The sequence below is a fragment of the Myodes glareolus genome, chromosome 3 (assembly GCF_982192425.1).
Source record: "Myodes glareolus chromosome 3, mMyoGla1.1, whole genome shotgun sequence".
NCBI lineage: Eukaryota > Metazoa > Chordata > Mammalia > Rodentia > Cricetidae > Myodes > Myodes glareolus.
The window spans coordinates 102604964-102618716 of record NC_142028.1 but is presented as its reverse complement, the minus strand read 5'-3'; the positions used below and the strand labels follow the sequence as shown (position 1 = coordinate 102618716).

The 13753-nt window shown below is 41.6% G+C and overlaps 1 protein-coding gene and 1 pseudogene across 1 annotated transcript; one reads left to right on the top strand and one right to left on the bottom strand.

The window, feature by feature from the left end:
• Positions 1-3769: 3769 nt before the first annotated feature.
• Positions 3770-4328, bottom strand: LOC125412578 (interferon alpha-12-like; annotated as a pseudogene).
• Positions 4329-7003: 2675 nt separating this feature from the next.
• Positions 7004-7555, top strand: LOC125412651 (interferon alpha-13-like). Its single transcript, XM_048453469.3, has one exon. The coding sequence runs from the start codon at positions 7004-7006 to the stop codon at positions 7553-7555; it is 552 nt and encodes a 183-aa protein (XP_048309426.3).
• The last annotated feature ends 6198 nt before the right edge of the window (positions 7556-13753 follow it).

Here is a 13753-nt window from a genome sequence, read left to right as displayed (position 1 = left end):
AGGGCAGGAAACCCTGACTGCTCTTAGGACTGGAGAGGGAGGAGGACAGGGAGTGAGGGGAGTGGGAGGGTATTGGGAGGAAGGAAGAAAGTGGAAATTTTTATAAATAAATAAATAAGTAAATTAAAAAAAACAAAAACCCAAAGTCTTGATATGTAGCCATGACTGACCTGGAACTCACTATATATAGAAGTTTGTGCTTAAACCTACAGAGATCTGCCTGCCGCTGATAGGAATTAAGGGCAAGTACTATGCTCATAGCTGCATTATTTGTAATAGCCAGAACATGGAAATAATCTAGATACCCCTCAACTGAAGAATGGATAAAGAAAAAGTGGTACATTTGCACAATAGAGTACTACACAGCAGTAAAAATTATTGCATCTTGAAATTTGCAAACAAATGGACGGAACTAGAATAAAACATATTGAGTGAGGTAACTCAGACTGAGAAAGATAAATATAATATGTATTCATTCATAAGTGGCATTTAAACACTAAGCAAAGAAAAACCAGCCTACAATTCACAATCCCAGAGAACCTAGACAAGAAAGAGAACCCTAAGAGAGACATACATGGATCTACGTAGGAAGGGAAAAAGACAAGATATCCTGAGTAAATTGGGAGCATTGGAGTCATGGGAGAGGGTAGAAGGGGAGTGGGAAGGAAGGGATGTGAGAGGAGAAATGTATAGCTCAATAAAAACAATAAAAAAGGAGTTGATGAACCTGTAGGATTTCCTTGGCAGCTGCCTTTCTCCCTCCATGTATTATATCAGAGTATTTATCAAGCCCATTGTTGCTGGTCTCAGTAGGCAGAGCAGCAGGTGGAGAACAGAGCAGCTTTTCTGCAGGTTCAGAAACCATGCTACAGAATTCCTAGCTGGGGTCATGGTTTGCTCAGTTTCACGGTGCATCCCAAATGCTTTACCCACTGCTCAAAACGATGTGAGATCAGACACTGAGCTGGGTTGTAGATAACTTCTAGGGGGAATGCACATGGACCCCTCCTTTTCTAGAGAGCTTCCTCTACAGAAGGCTAGAGGGAAAAATTCTTAGTAACTGTTTGGGCACATTGATCTGTCCATTGTCCAGAAGACATGACATGTATGGACCAGGGAAGATGCTCCCTCTCTCTTATGAGAAGTGAATGAAATCGAGTCTTTCAAACTGAAGTTAGTTCTTCTGTGGAAAAGCCTGTTTTAACGGTGGAGAAAAATGTGCCAGGAAACAGAATTCTGCAGAAAGCAGACCAATCATACTCTGATTTTTCCTTACAGGTCATAGGAAACAGTTGGCTCCCTTCCTCTCTAAAGTTTGCCAGCTATGCAGATTCTATTTCTTCCCTCCCTCCCTCCCTCCCTCCCTCCCTCCCTCCCTCCCTCCCTCCCTCCCTCCCTCTCTCCCTCCCTCCCTCTCTCTTTCCCTTTCTCCCTTTCCTCTTCTTTGCCAAAGCCAGCATTAGGTCATTAGAAGAACTTTCTCTCAGTTCCAAATTCTCTTACATGAGAGCTTTTTACAAACTTTGAAAAGTCTCAATTTTTTTGTTTTCAACTGGTGGTTATGCATTTCCAGAAAATTAATAGCCAGAATTAGAGGCATAATAGAGAACAGTTGTGCAGTGAGCAGAGCTGGTTAATGAGGAGAAAATGAGGAGCACACACTGGAGCTTTCCACATCAGGAAGGAGGAAAACAGGGCTATGAGGCTGAAAAATTGGGTCTGAAAAGCAGGGTGTGCATCAGAAAGAAAGCCGTGTGCACACGTATGTGCAATATTATATATAGTATGTGCTGTTACTATATATGCTATATACAACATATGTTAACATATATAACTATATATGTTATACATATAACATATATGTTAACATATATAACTATATATGTTATATATGTTATGCACTGTTAAACAGTGCATAGTGTATAATACATGTGCTTATATATACGGCCACTTTCAGTGTTGGTCTAGGACACTGGCCCCTATCTAATGTATTCCTTATTGAGTATTGATTTCAGTGATTAATCTTCAGTTCCAATGTGTCTCTTTATAGAGATGTTCAGAAGATTGCGACAGACAGTAAAGACTTTCAGTGCTTCAACTGTCTATACTTTTCTATAGCTCTTTCTATTTAGCTCTTTCTATCTCTCCTTGAGGTGTTGGTTGGATGGTAGAAGTGTCCACATATGCTTTCTTTTCTCTTTTCCACTCTCGTAGAAAGAAAACCCTAATGCTGGTTTGTGGCGATGAACCAAAAAATATGATTTCACTGGAAATGAAATCTAAAAAAAAAAAAAGAAACTGGCATGCGATCCAAATGAGCAGAGAAAATATTAGCTATTAAGACTCAGTGGAAAAGACCTATGTTGATTAAATAAAATAATGATATGAAAGTGACTATATTGTCAAGGGATCTGCAGGCTCAATGGAATCCAAACCAAAATTTAAATTATGTTTCTCCCAGAAGTTTCACTTTTAAAACACATGGAACCACGAAGATGTCAGAGAATAAAGGCAGTGCTGTATTGGTAGTGTCACCATACCTGATTTCAGATTACAGCTACATGTCTAAGAGAGTGTTACTGTGGGATTACCACCCCTTACCACAGGCGCCTCCTACAGCAGATGGCAGTGAACACAGAGACCCACAAGTGGTCACGGGGCAGGAAATCAGGGGCTGACTTCCTGGCCCCGAGCATCATTGCAGAAGAGGGAGCAGAAGGATTGCAGGATCCAGAGGCCGTGCATGACTACAGCAAAGCAGTGTTCTTGGACCAGCACGGTAGCTGCACAGAATGAACAAGACCAAGCCAGACAACATCCCAGCTTGGGAAACACAGGGAATTCCACTTCTAGTTGAGGAACTATGGCAACTGGTGGCTGCCGAGAGAGAGAGAGATTTAGTTGTCCTCAGGGTTGGGGCACCAGAGAGAGGCTACAAACCAAGCTCCAGGAGATGGTCCTGTGTGCATGCACAGCTAGAAGGACTAAGAAGGAGAATTAGGAAAAGGGAGAGGAAGAGGAGAAGGTAGACTAGGAGACAAACTCATGAAATTGAGAGAGGATATTGGTATTTTAAGATATAATTTTTGTGATGAAGAATATAAAATTAAAAACATTGAAGTTACAAAAAAGAGAATGAACAATCTAAAGTGTTTTATACAGCAAATTCAAATTGAATACAGAGCAATTTAATTGCATATGATGATTCCCTACAGTAAAGACAATATGAACCTGACAGATTTAGCTTAAATAACTAATATTGTGTGAGTAGCAAAATAAATAAAAACCTCTATATGTAGACATGCCCAAATTGATGAAGAAATAAATGCCTTTACATACAGTCATTAAAACTTTTTGAAAACATGTAAAGAATAAAAAAGGGAAAGCAGATTCATTTCACAATAATTTGTAGAACAAAGAAAATAAGGTGCTTACTAAAGTATTGGCTAACTAAAAAAAACTGTATGAAATTATAATAGTAAGTTAAATCAAATAAATAAATAAATAGATAGATAGATAGATAAATGAATGAATGAATGAATGAATAAATAAATAAATAAATAAATAAATAAATAAATAAATAAATAAATTTGAATGGACGAGAAACAAATGTCTTAGAACTAGGCACACTTAGAACCTACTCATTACTGCAGAAGCACCTAGGCAGGTGGAGTGAGTTCCTGCCAAAATGTCTGAGATTTTTTGAGATGGCAGAATCTGCCCAGTGAGGTTCAGGTTCCTAGTCCAGGAGAGACTTCTTCACTTTGACTCAGGACTTTCTTGCCAGCAACTTGGCTGAGGAAGACAGGGCTCTCCAGACTTCCGCTCTCACCACCTCCCAGACACAGGGGCTGTGTTTCTTCTCTCTCAGGTAGACAGTGATCCTGTGGAAGTATTTCCTCACAGCCACCAGGGAGACTTCCTGGGTGAGGGGAGGTTCCTGCACCCCCACCTACTGCATCAGACAGGCCTGCAGGTCACTGAGCTGCTGGTGGAGGCCAGTGCAGAATGTGTCTAGGAGGGTTGTCTCCCAAGCAGCAGATGAGTCCTTTGAGCTGAAGAGGATGAGGACCTGCTGGGTCAGCTCCTGCAGGACAGGGGTGGCTTGAGTCTTCTGGATCTGCTGGGCATCCACCTTCTCCAGAGGGAATGCAGTCCTTTCTGTCCTTCAGGCAGGAGAGAGGGGAGAGTCTCCTCATTTGTGCCAGGAGTGTCAAGGCTCCCTTGTTCCTGAGGTTATGAGTCTGAGGCAGATCATATCCCAGAGAGCAGATTGACCATCAGCTCATCAGCACCAGGGCCATCAGAAAAGCACAGGTTCTGGCCATTGTGGATGCTGCAGGTGCGGTTCTCTGAGGATCATCCTTTGTGCATCTGTCTTAAGCAGGACAAACAATAGTTTTCACTTTCTGAATGCCCTCCCCTTCTCCACAATTCTCTTTTCACTTTTCTTCATTCATTCTCAGCTGTATCTGGGCATTTTTCTCAACCATTTTTATTTTCATTACTGTTTCCTGTTTCATTGCTCTCCTAAACAAATCTGTATCAGAGGTTTTCTTGCCCTGAGTAAAATTGTCATTAACTGTTAACCACACATATGCATTCAACTTTTGATATTTACACACATAATTCAATGATAAATTTCTTCTAAAACTTGTAATAAAAAGATATTGAAATTCAGTTTGTAATTAAATTTTCTGTTGTTATTTATATCAAATACATACTTTAAAATTATAATTTAAGATATGATGCAAATTTGCTGTTTCTAAATTTAGCATATTAATTTAATGGAACACTAAGTTTTTCCAATGTTTAAAAGGAAAAAAAATACTTTTTCAAGTTGCCCTTATTAACTTTAATACTGATTTATATGTATGTTTGATTTAATAATCACTGTATATTGGCTACTTATTCAGTGATTGCAATGCCATCATGAGGTTTCAATATGTGAAGGCTTTCTGTCCAAGTTTGATGAACTGAGTTTGATTCCTGGAACCCATGGTTGAAGCAGAGATCTGAGTCCTGTAGTTTGTCCTCTGACCACCACATTCATGGTGCCGCAATCTTGAGGCTGCTCACACACACACTCACACACACTCAAACACACACATACATACACACAAACATGCACACTCCACACCTAACACACACACACACACACACACTCCAGCATATCTTCATATAGACACACACTGCATCACACACAAAAATGCACATTCACATTCACATAAGCACACAGACATACATGCACACACTCCCCCCACATAAGTATACACCCCCCCACAAAAATGCACTCACATGCACATTTACACATTCTCACATGTACATGTTCCCCACACTCAAACACACATACATTTCCACACATATGCACACACATGTGCACACACTCACACGCTGGTGAACAAACATCTACACTTACGTACATGCTCTCTCTCTCTCTCTCTCTCTCTCTCTCTCTCTCTCTCTCACATACACACACACACACACACACACACACACACACACAGTCATACACAAGAGTAATAAGAAGTAAACTCCTCAAAACGAAGAATCCTGTAAGGAATTTTTCTTGAGTCGAAGTGGGAAGTGCCACTTCTAAGCAAGATTTTGGAAGGGAAGGCACACCTTTTATCTGGATCTTTGAGGTGGGACCACTCACCTTTAACCCAGATCCTTTGAGATAGGAAGACCCACCTCTATGCTGAGGCACACCTTCTGCTGGAATCCCATAGAGGACGTGAACAAAGAAAGCTTTTGAACTTTGCTGGCTTGCTCTCATCTCGATTGCAAGCCCATTCCTTCCCTGGCATTAGAGTCCACTTCTTCTGGACCCCGGAATGTTAGGAAGACCACGTAAGAGGTCCAGCCTCATGGGGTGAATAAATCCGTAAAGGTAAGGATCTGAAGTGTGACAAATGAAAGTTTTTGTTTTGAGATGTTATTACTCTTAATAACTCCTCTGTTATTATCGGGTATGTGTGTGTGAATAGATGTGTGTGTATGTGTGTGACAGAGAGCATGTCTGTGAGTGTGCTCACAGGAGTGTGTGCACCACTGTGTGAGTGTGTGTGTGGGGGGGGTGAATTTATGTTTGTGTTTGAGTGTGTGGTTTTGTGTTTACATGTGTGAAGTTGTAAATGTGTAGGTGAGTGCATTTGTGTGGAGGTACATGTGTGCTTATGTGAGTGTGTTTTATGTAATGGTGTGAGGGTTTTGTGTGTGTGCATGCATTGTGTGTGTGTGTGTGTGTGTGTGTGTGTGTGTAGACACAAGCTCTTACCATGTGTGAATGTGCTCATTGGAGTCTGACTTTTGAGAGTTTGTTTCTCTGTTTCAACCCTGGACTCAGCGCATCAAGCTTGAACAGTAAGCCTTTGCACCTGGATACCTCATGATGGCATGGCAATCATTGGAAGAACAGAGAAGATATACTAATGACACAATGAGCATCTTATGTAAATCAATATTAGAGTTAATGAAGGCAATTTGAAGGGTACCATTACATTGATACTTTTCATTTAGAAGTAATTTGCATCACACCTTACATATGATTTAAGTATTTATTTAATTAATATAAATAAAACACAATGTAAAATCAATTTAAATAACTTTTAAATAAAATTTTAGGAGAAACTTTATCTTTAAAATAGATAAAATAGTGTAAGTTTCAAACAAGGAATGATCATCTGTGGGGTAACGGTTAATGACAATGCCATTGAGAAACAGAAAAGTGCTGAAAACAACAGCTTTCAGAGGGCAGCGGTGAAAGAGGAAACAAAGATGAAAACCAAAATGGTTTAGAAAAAAAAATGTCTAGACACAAGCAGAGGATGAGATCAAGAAAGTGAAGAGACAATTGGGAAGTAAGGGGCTGGCATTCAGAAAATGAAAACTAATTTTACCCTATTTAAGGCAGATGCAGGGATGATGGTCTTCAGAGAACCTAGAGGGGAAGGTTCAGGACCAACAGCCCACAGGACCAGCAGCATCTGCAACATCCACAATGGCCAGACCCTGTGACTTCCTGATGATCCTGGTGCTGATGAGCTACTGGTCAACCTGCTCTCTGGGCTGTGTCCTGAATACGACTGACGAGACTCTCTTCAAACTCCTGGTACCAAAGAAGCAATCCTCGCCTCGTTTCTATTTGGAGGATAGAGATGACTTCCTATGTCCCCTGCAGGAGATGGATGCCCAGCAGATCCAGAAGCCTCAAGTGATCCAGGTACTGCAGGAGCTGACCGAGCAGAGCCTGCTGCTCTTCACCTCAGATGAGTCATATGCTGCGTGGGAGATAACCCTCCTAGAAAAGTTCTGTGAAGCCCTTGACAAGCAGCTCGAGAAACTGCAGACTTGTCCAGTGCAGCAGGTGGGGGTGCAGGAACATCCCCAGAGCCAGCAACACCCTGTGAAGAAATATTTCATGAGGATCACTGAGTACCTGAGAGAGAAGAAACACAGCCCCAGTGCCTGGGAGGTGGTCAAAGTAGAAATCATGAGAGCCTGGTCTTTCTCAGACAACTGGATAAAAGAATTGAGCAAGAAGGAGGAGTAAGTCCTGAGGAGTCTACAGGGGTTGGACTCTGTACCTCACTGTTTAAGTTGTCCACCAAAACCTCTTGTTCATTTTGGCATGAATTCAATCAACCTGCCTAGATGTTTCAGCAGAACAGAGACAATTTGGGTCTACATATGAAAGCATTTGTTCCTTCATCCTCTTTGGTGTATCTGTGTATGTCTGTATTTACTCATTTTACTATTTATATCATTTAAGTTATTTAAATTCAATCTTAAAGTTTTATATTTTCTTTAATGTAGCAAACCATCCTGTGCAATTAAATTATTTTGCTTTCTATTAAATTTTGCTGTATAGAACATTTTTAATTTGTTAATTCTGTAATTTTCCCATTTTCCCAGTACTTTTAAGTTGATACTCTACACCATACAAATTATACAAACGAACACAATGTCAAAAAATTGAGCAGAATACATGTGTGCACCGCATAGTGTTTAGACAAACCTTACATCTGTCCCTCTAATTCTCTCCCGGATGTAGTATTCTCTGTGTGTACAGTCAGCATGCTGTCCAGAATCTTGTTTCTGTCACATTGTGACTTGGTCCTCTTTGACCTAATATTCACTAGAGTAATCCTCCCTCTGACCTCCCTGACCTCTAGTACCTTTTATCTGCTCTCAACTTCTGTGAGGGTGACAGTTTTGGGTTCTAAATATGAGTGAGATCATGTACAGTGATATAAAATAGATCACAGAAAAATGATCAGTCTGTCTGAATACCATAGCAAATATACCAGTAAGGAATCAGGAAATCAACCCTATTCATAATGGTCTCAAAAATATACCTGCAATACATCCCACCACGGAAGTGAAATGCCTCTGAAATTAGTCCTCCCACTCCATTTCGTGGGTTTTTCTCCTCTTTCTTCTCCTCCTCCTTTCCATCCTTCTTCTCTGTCATAGTGCTTCTAGTTGTGCACAGGGGCATCTCCTGGAACCTTAGATAACCTCTCTTAGGGGCCCCACTCCTGAGAACAACTGATTCTCTCTCTCGGCAACCACCGGTTGCCATAGTTCCTCAGCTAGAAGTGAAGTTTCCTGTGTTTTCCAAGCTGGGACGTTGTCTGGCTTGGTCTTGTTCATTCAGTCACAGTCACTCTCAGTTCATCTGTGCAGCTACTGCGCTGGTCCAAGAACACTGCTTTGCTGTAGTCATGCATGGCTGCTGGATCTTGCAGTCCTTCTGCTCCCTCTTCTGCAATGATCCTCGGGGCCAGGAAGTCAGTCCTTTATTTTCTGCTCCATGACCACTTGTGGTTCTCTGTGTTCAATGCCATCTGCTGTAGGAGGCGCCTGTGGTAAGGGGTAGTAATCCCGCAGTAACACTCTCTTAGACATGTAGCTGTAATCTGAAATCAGGTGTGGTGACACTACCAATACAGCGCTGCCTTTATTCTTTGGTATCTTCATGGGAGAAATAAAATTTGGTATCTTCATGGGAGAAATAAAATTTGGTAACTTCTGGGAGAAATAAAATTTCTATTTTTATTTGGATTGTGTGGTGGTTTAGATAAGAATGGCCCCATAGACTCATGTGTTTGAATGAGGAGTGGCCGTATTAGGAGGTGCAGCCTTGCTGGAGTAGGTGTAGCCTTCTTGTTGGAAGTGTGTCACTGTGGGTTGGGCTTTGAGGTCTTATATGCTAAGGCTAGGTCTAGTGTGGTAGACTCCTTCTGCTGCCTCTGGAACAATGTGTAGAACTCTTGCTCATTCCCTAGTAGCGTGTCTGCCTGCATGCTGCCATGTTTCCCACCAGGAGGATAATGGACTACACCTCTGAAACGTTAAGCCACCCCCAATTAAATGTTTTCCTTTATAAGAGTTGGTGTGGTCATGCTGTCTCTTCACAGCAATAGAAACCCCAACTAAGACAGACTGCATTGAATATGAAGATCCCTTGGACATACAGAAACTTTCATAACAACATTACTGTATTTAATCAACATAGATCTGTCCCACTGAAATTAGTAGCTAATGTTGTTGCTACTGCTGCCACACTTGGATGATTCACCAGTTCTGTCCTTCAGCTTTCATTTCCAAAGACATCATATCTTTTGGTTCATTGCCACAGAACAACATCAGCATTTTCCTTCTAGGAGAGTAGAAAAGGGAAAGAAAGCAGATCCAGAGACTTCCACCATCAAATGAACATCTTAAAGACAGAAGAGTTAATGGAAAAGTACAGACAGTTGAAGCACTGAAAGCCTCTGCTGTCTCTTAAAATAGTCTAAGCATCTCTGTAATGAGACACATTGAAACTGAAGATCAATCACGAAAATCAATACTCAATAAGGAATTGATGGCTTACAATTACTTTATATAGGGATCAGTGTCCTAGACCAACACTGAAAGTGGCCGTATATATAAACATACGCATTACACATGATGCACTGTTTAACAGCAACACATACTATATATAATATTACACATACGTGTGCACACAGCTTTCTTTCTGATACACTCCCAGTACCTCCCTGTTTTCCAGACCCCATTATTCAGCCTCATAGCCCTGGTTTCCTCCTCCCTGATGTGGAAAGCCCCAGAGTGTGCTCCTCATTCTCTCCTCATTAACTAACCCTGTTCGGTGTATAACTTATATCTATTACGTCTGGATTTCCGGTGATTATTTTTTTCCTGAAAATGCATAACCACAAGTGAAACCAAAAACGAAACAACTCGAGGTTTGTAAAAAGTTCTCTTGTGAGAGAATTTTCTCACATTTTTGGAACTGAGGGTGTTCTTCTAATGACCTAATGATGTCTATGGCTAAATGAGAGAGGGGGGAGGAAGAAATGGGGAAAGGAAACTGAGCAATGCTGGCATACAGAGATAACAATCGCCCACTTTTGGCAATTGCCATCAAAGAACTAACAGCTTCACTCTGGCATGTTTTCCGCAGATTTCTGCTTCCTAGTAGAGCTTTCTCCTCAGATCAAATGGGCTTTTCCTCAGAAGAACAGACATCTGTTTAGAAGATTCGATTCCCTCTACTTCTTATCTGAGGGAGGGAGCATGCTCCCAGGTTCACACTGGTCATGTCTTCTGGACAAAGCACAGCTCAACATGCACAAATAGTTGCTTAGAGATTTTTTTCCCTCTAACCTACTGTAAAGGCAGTTCTCTGGAGGAAGAAGTTCTCCGGAGAAGTAGCTCCACGTCTGACCTCACATTGCTTTGAGCAATAAGTAAAGCATTTGGAATGAGGTTGAGCAAACCATGCTCCAGCCAGGAAGGCTGCAGCATAGTGTCAACCCATAGAAGAGCTCCTTCACCTGCTCTTCTGCCTACTGAGACGGGCAACAATGGGCTTGGTAAATGCACTGACCTATGACTGTCTTGACACGTGACTTCAAAAGTTCAGGTTGCCTCTTCCACAATAGAACACACCAATTGGGGAAACACGAATCCGTGTTCTACGCCATGGTCACTCACAATTAAGAGTTTAATTGGGGTGGAATAAACTAATTCTTATTCCTCCTGGAACAAGATCTGTGTTTTTCAGGGGCACAGCTCAACAGCCCAGAGCATCTTGACCCAGCAGTCCCTTTGCAGGACACATGGAGGGAGAAAGACAATTCCCATCTGAAGGTACAGTTGCCAAGGAAATCTTGTAGGGTCATCAATTCCTTCTTAAGAGTAACTTGTCAGTTGAAAATTCCTCCCTGCTGACGGGTCCTCCTCTTGACGCCATGGCCAGGAGGAAGTTGTCACCTTCACTTTGGATGAGGCACATGCTCAAATGAGTACTGTCCTGCTGGAGTCCTCAGAGGGAGCACAGGAATAGCCAAGGGACTTTTTGACATTAAAGGGACAGGCAGGGTGGAATGTGTATTGGGGATAATTGAGCGACACCAAGGCGAGCTGCAGAGTTTGAAATTAGAGAAGACTCTGGCAGGGAGTATGGTTATTGGAAGAACTGGGCTGTGTGATTGTGCCTCATCTCTTAGAAACAACTCTCTATCTCCATTCCTTGGTGCTTCTTTTAAGGTCATTTAAAGTAATTTTCATCATCTTTATGCTTATGTAATGGAATAAAATGTTAGTAAGCAGCCCCATTCTATAACCTTGCCATGAACATATGTATAGCTCTTTAGTTTTTCACATCTTAGATAGCTTTTTTTTTTTTATTAACAGAATTGGGGAACCTAGAGGCAGGGCGGAAGGACTGAGACGGGACATGTTGTGAGCTACGAGACTGCTAAGCTATCTCTCCAGCATACCTATCTGGACTCTATTCAACCTTCTCTGAGTCTGTGTAGCATATGAGAGTGGCCCTGGGAGGCAGGGAACATCACACTGTCCCCCATGAAGAGACAGCCCGGGATGGCAATACCATGCAAACTGGAGACAGCCAAGTCTGTCAGGCTTCCGGAGTGAGAGTGTGAACTCTATGGCAGTCCTCCGGGTCTGCTGATTCCCCAGTTGCAGGGACCAGCACCCAGTGATGTAGAGCAAGACATGGAAACACAGTAACAAAGGGAGATAGATGGTTTGCTCCAGCGATCTGGCCAGTAGCCTTGCCAAATCAGTGAGTGTGGAGGTAGAAAAATGCAGGCCCATTTCCACCTTGTGTGCTGGTCAGAGAGTTTGGAGACTGACAGGCATAATTGCACCTCCTAACTCAGGAGGTGGTTGCCTGGCTCTTTTGAAATTAAGATAGTTCAGTGCCATCCTGATGGGTGGTCAGGATAGGCAAATGAACTTCTACTCCATCTATTGTAACTATGAGGTCACTTACAGAAGGGTGGTCTTCATCATAAGTGACTTAGAGCACCTTAGCTACCTAGATAGCTGAATGCTAAGGATTTGAGTCTCAGAGTAATAAGGTCATTGATTGTGTGAGTTATCCTTTGTATCATGTTAATAAAATTTTTTGTTAGCTTCTCCCCCAGTTTAACGTGGATATAAAAGCTGTGGAAAAATAAACACATGTGATTTTAGGGTTTCATAATCCCTGGAATATCTTCCCAGTACTGTCTTATGGTTTCTGTCTTGTTATTCTATGCATCTTCATATTCAATATCCCAGTCATGGTACCTGCTTAGTGCCATATTCCCTAAGCAATAAGTCTTTGACACACATAGGAGGTGAGCACACAGTGTAGGACCAAATGACTCTGTTTATGTGTGTGGATGCAGATGGACAAGCTCTCATCTTATCAATGGCCATGTGTTAATTTCAGATCACTGTGTTGTAGAAACCAAAATTGCGCCAGGTGATGGTGGTGCACACCTTTAATCCCAGCACGTGGGAGGCAGATGCAGGCAGATCTCCGTGAGTCTGAGGCCGACCTGGTTTACAGAGTGAGTTTCAGGACAAGTACCAAAGCTGCAGAGAAATTCTGTCTCAAAAAAAAACCCCAAAATAAATAAATAAAAAAATTAAAATGGCACCCTTTGTCACACAGAATCCTTTCAGCTTCATGAGGCCTCATTTAGTAACTGTTGGTCTCCGTACTTCTGTTTTCAGTGTCCTGTGTAGAAAGTCCTTTCATGTGCCTATGAGTTCCAGTTTATCTCCCGTCATCTCCTTTATCACTTTCTGTGTACCCAGTCATATACTGAGGCCTTTGATCCTACGGAGCTGAGTTTACAGGATGATGAATATGGATCTATTTTCATTCTTCTCCATGTAACTATCCAGCTGGATTACCATCATTTGTGAAAGATGATTTCTTATTTCCAGTGTGTATTTTTGTATTCTTCATAAAAACCCAGTTCCCAGAGCTGTATGACCTTCTGTCTGGATCTTCAATTCTATTCCATTGATCAAACAGTCTGCTCTTATTCCAGTCTGGAGAGGTTGCTATTGCTGTAGTTCTGTAACAATCTGTGAGGTTGAGGGTGGTGAGGCTTCCACCAGTTCTTTCAGTATTGGCTTAGTCATTGTGCTCATTTTGTGAATAATAAATAAATTTATTTTAAATTGACTGTGACATACTTGTGATATTGTTTTCGATTATATAAGCCCTACGGCATTCAAATGTTTGTGTATTTGTATCTTGTATGTACAGACAGTGGAGCCAAATGTCAACAAATGTCCAGTTTTTACCTTCGTCTCTCTCCACCTCATTTTCCGTGACAGGTTCTCTCACTTAAGTTAGGGTTCACCATTGTAGTTAGATTGGCTGTCCTTGGAATTTGTGACGGCTGTTCTTGATTGTCAACTTGACTACACC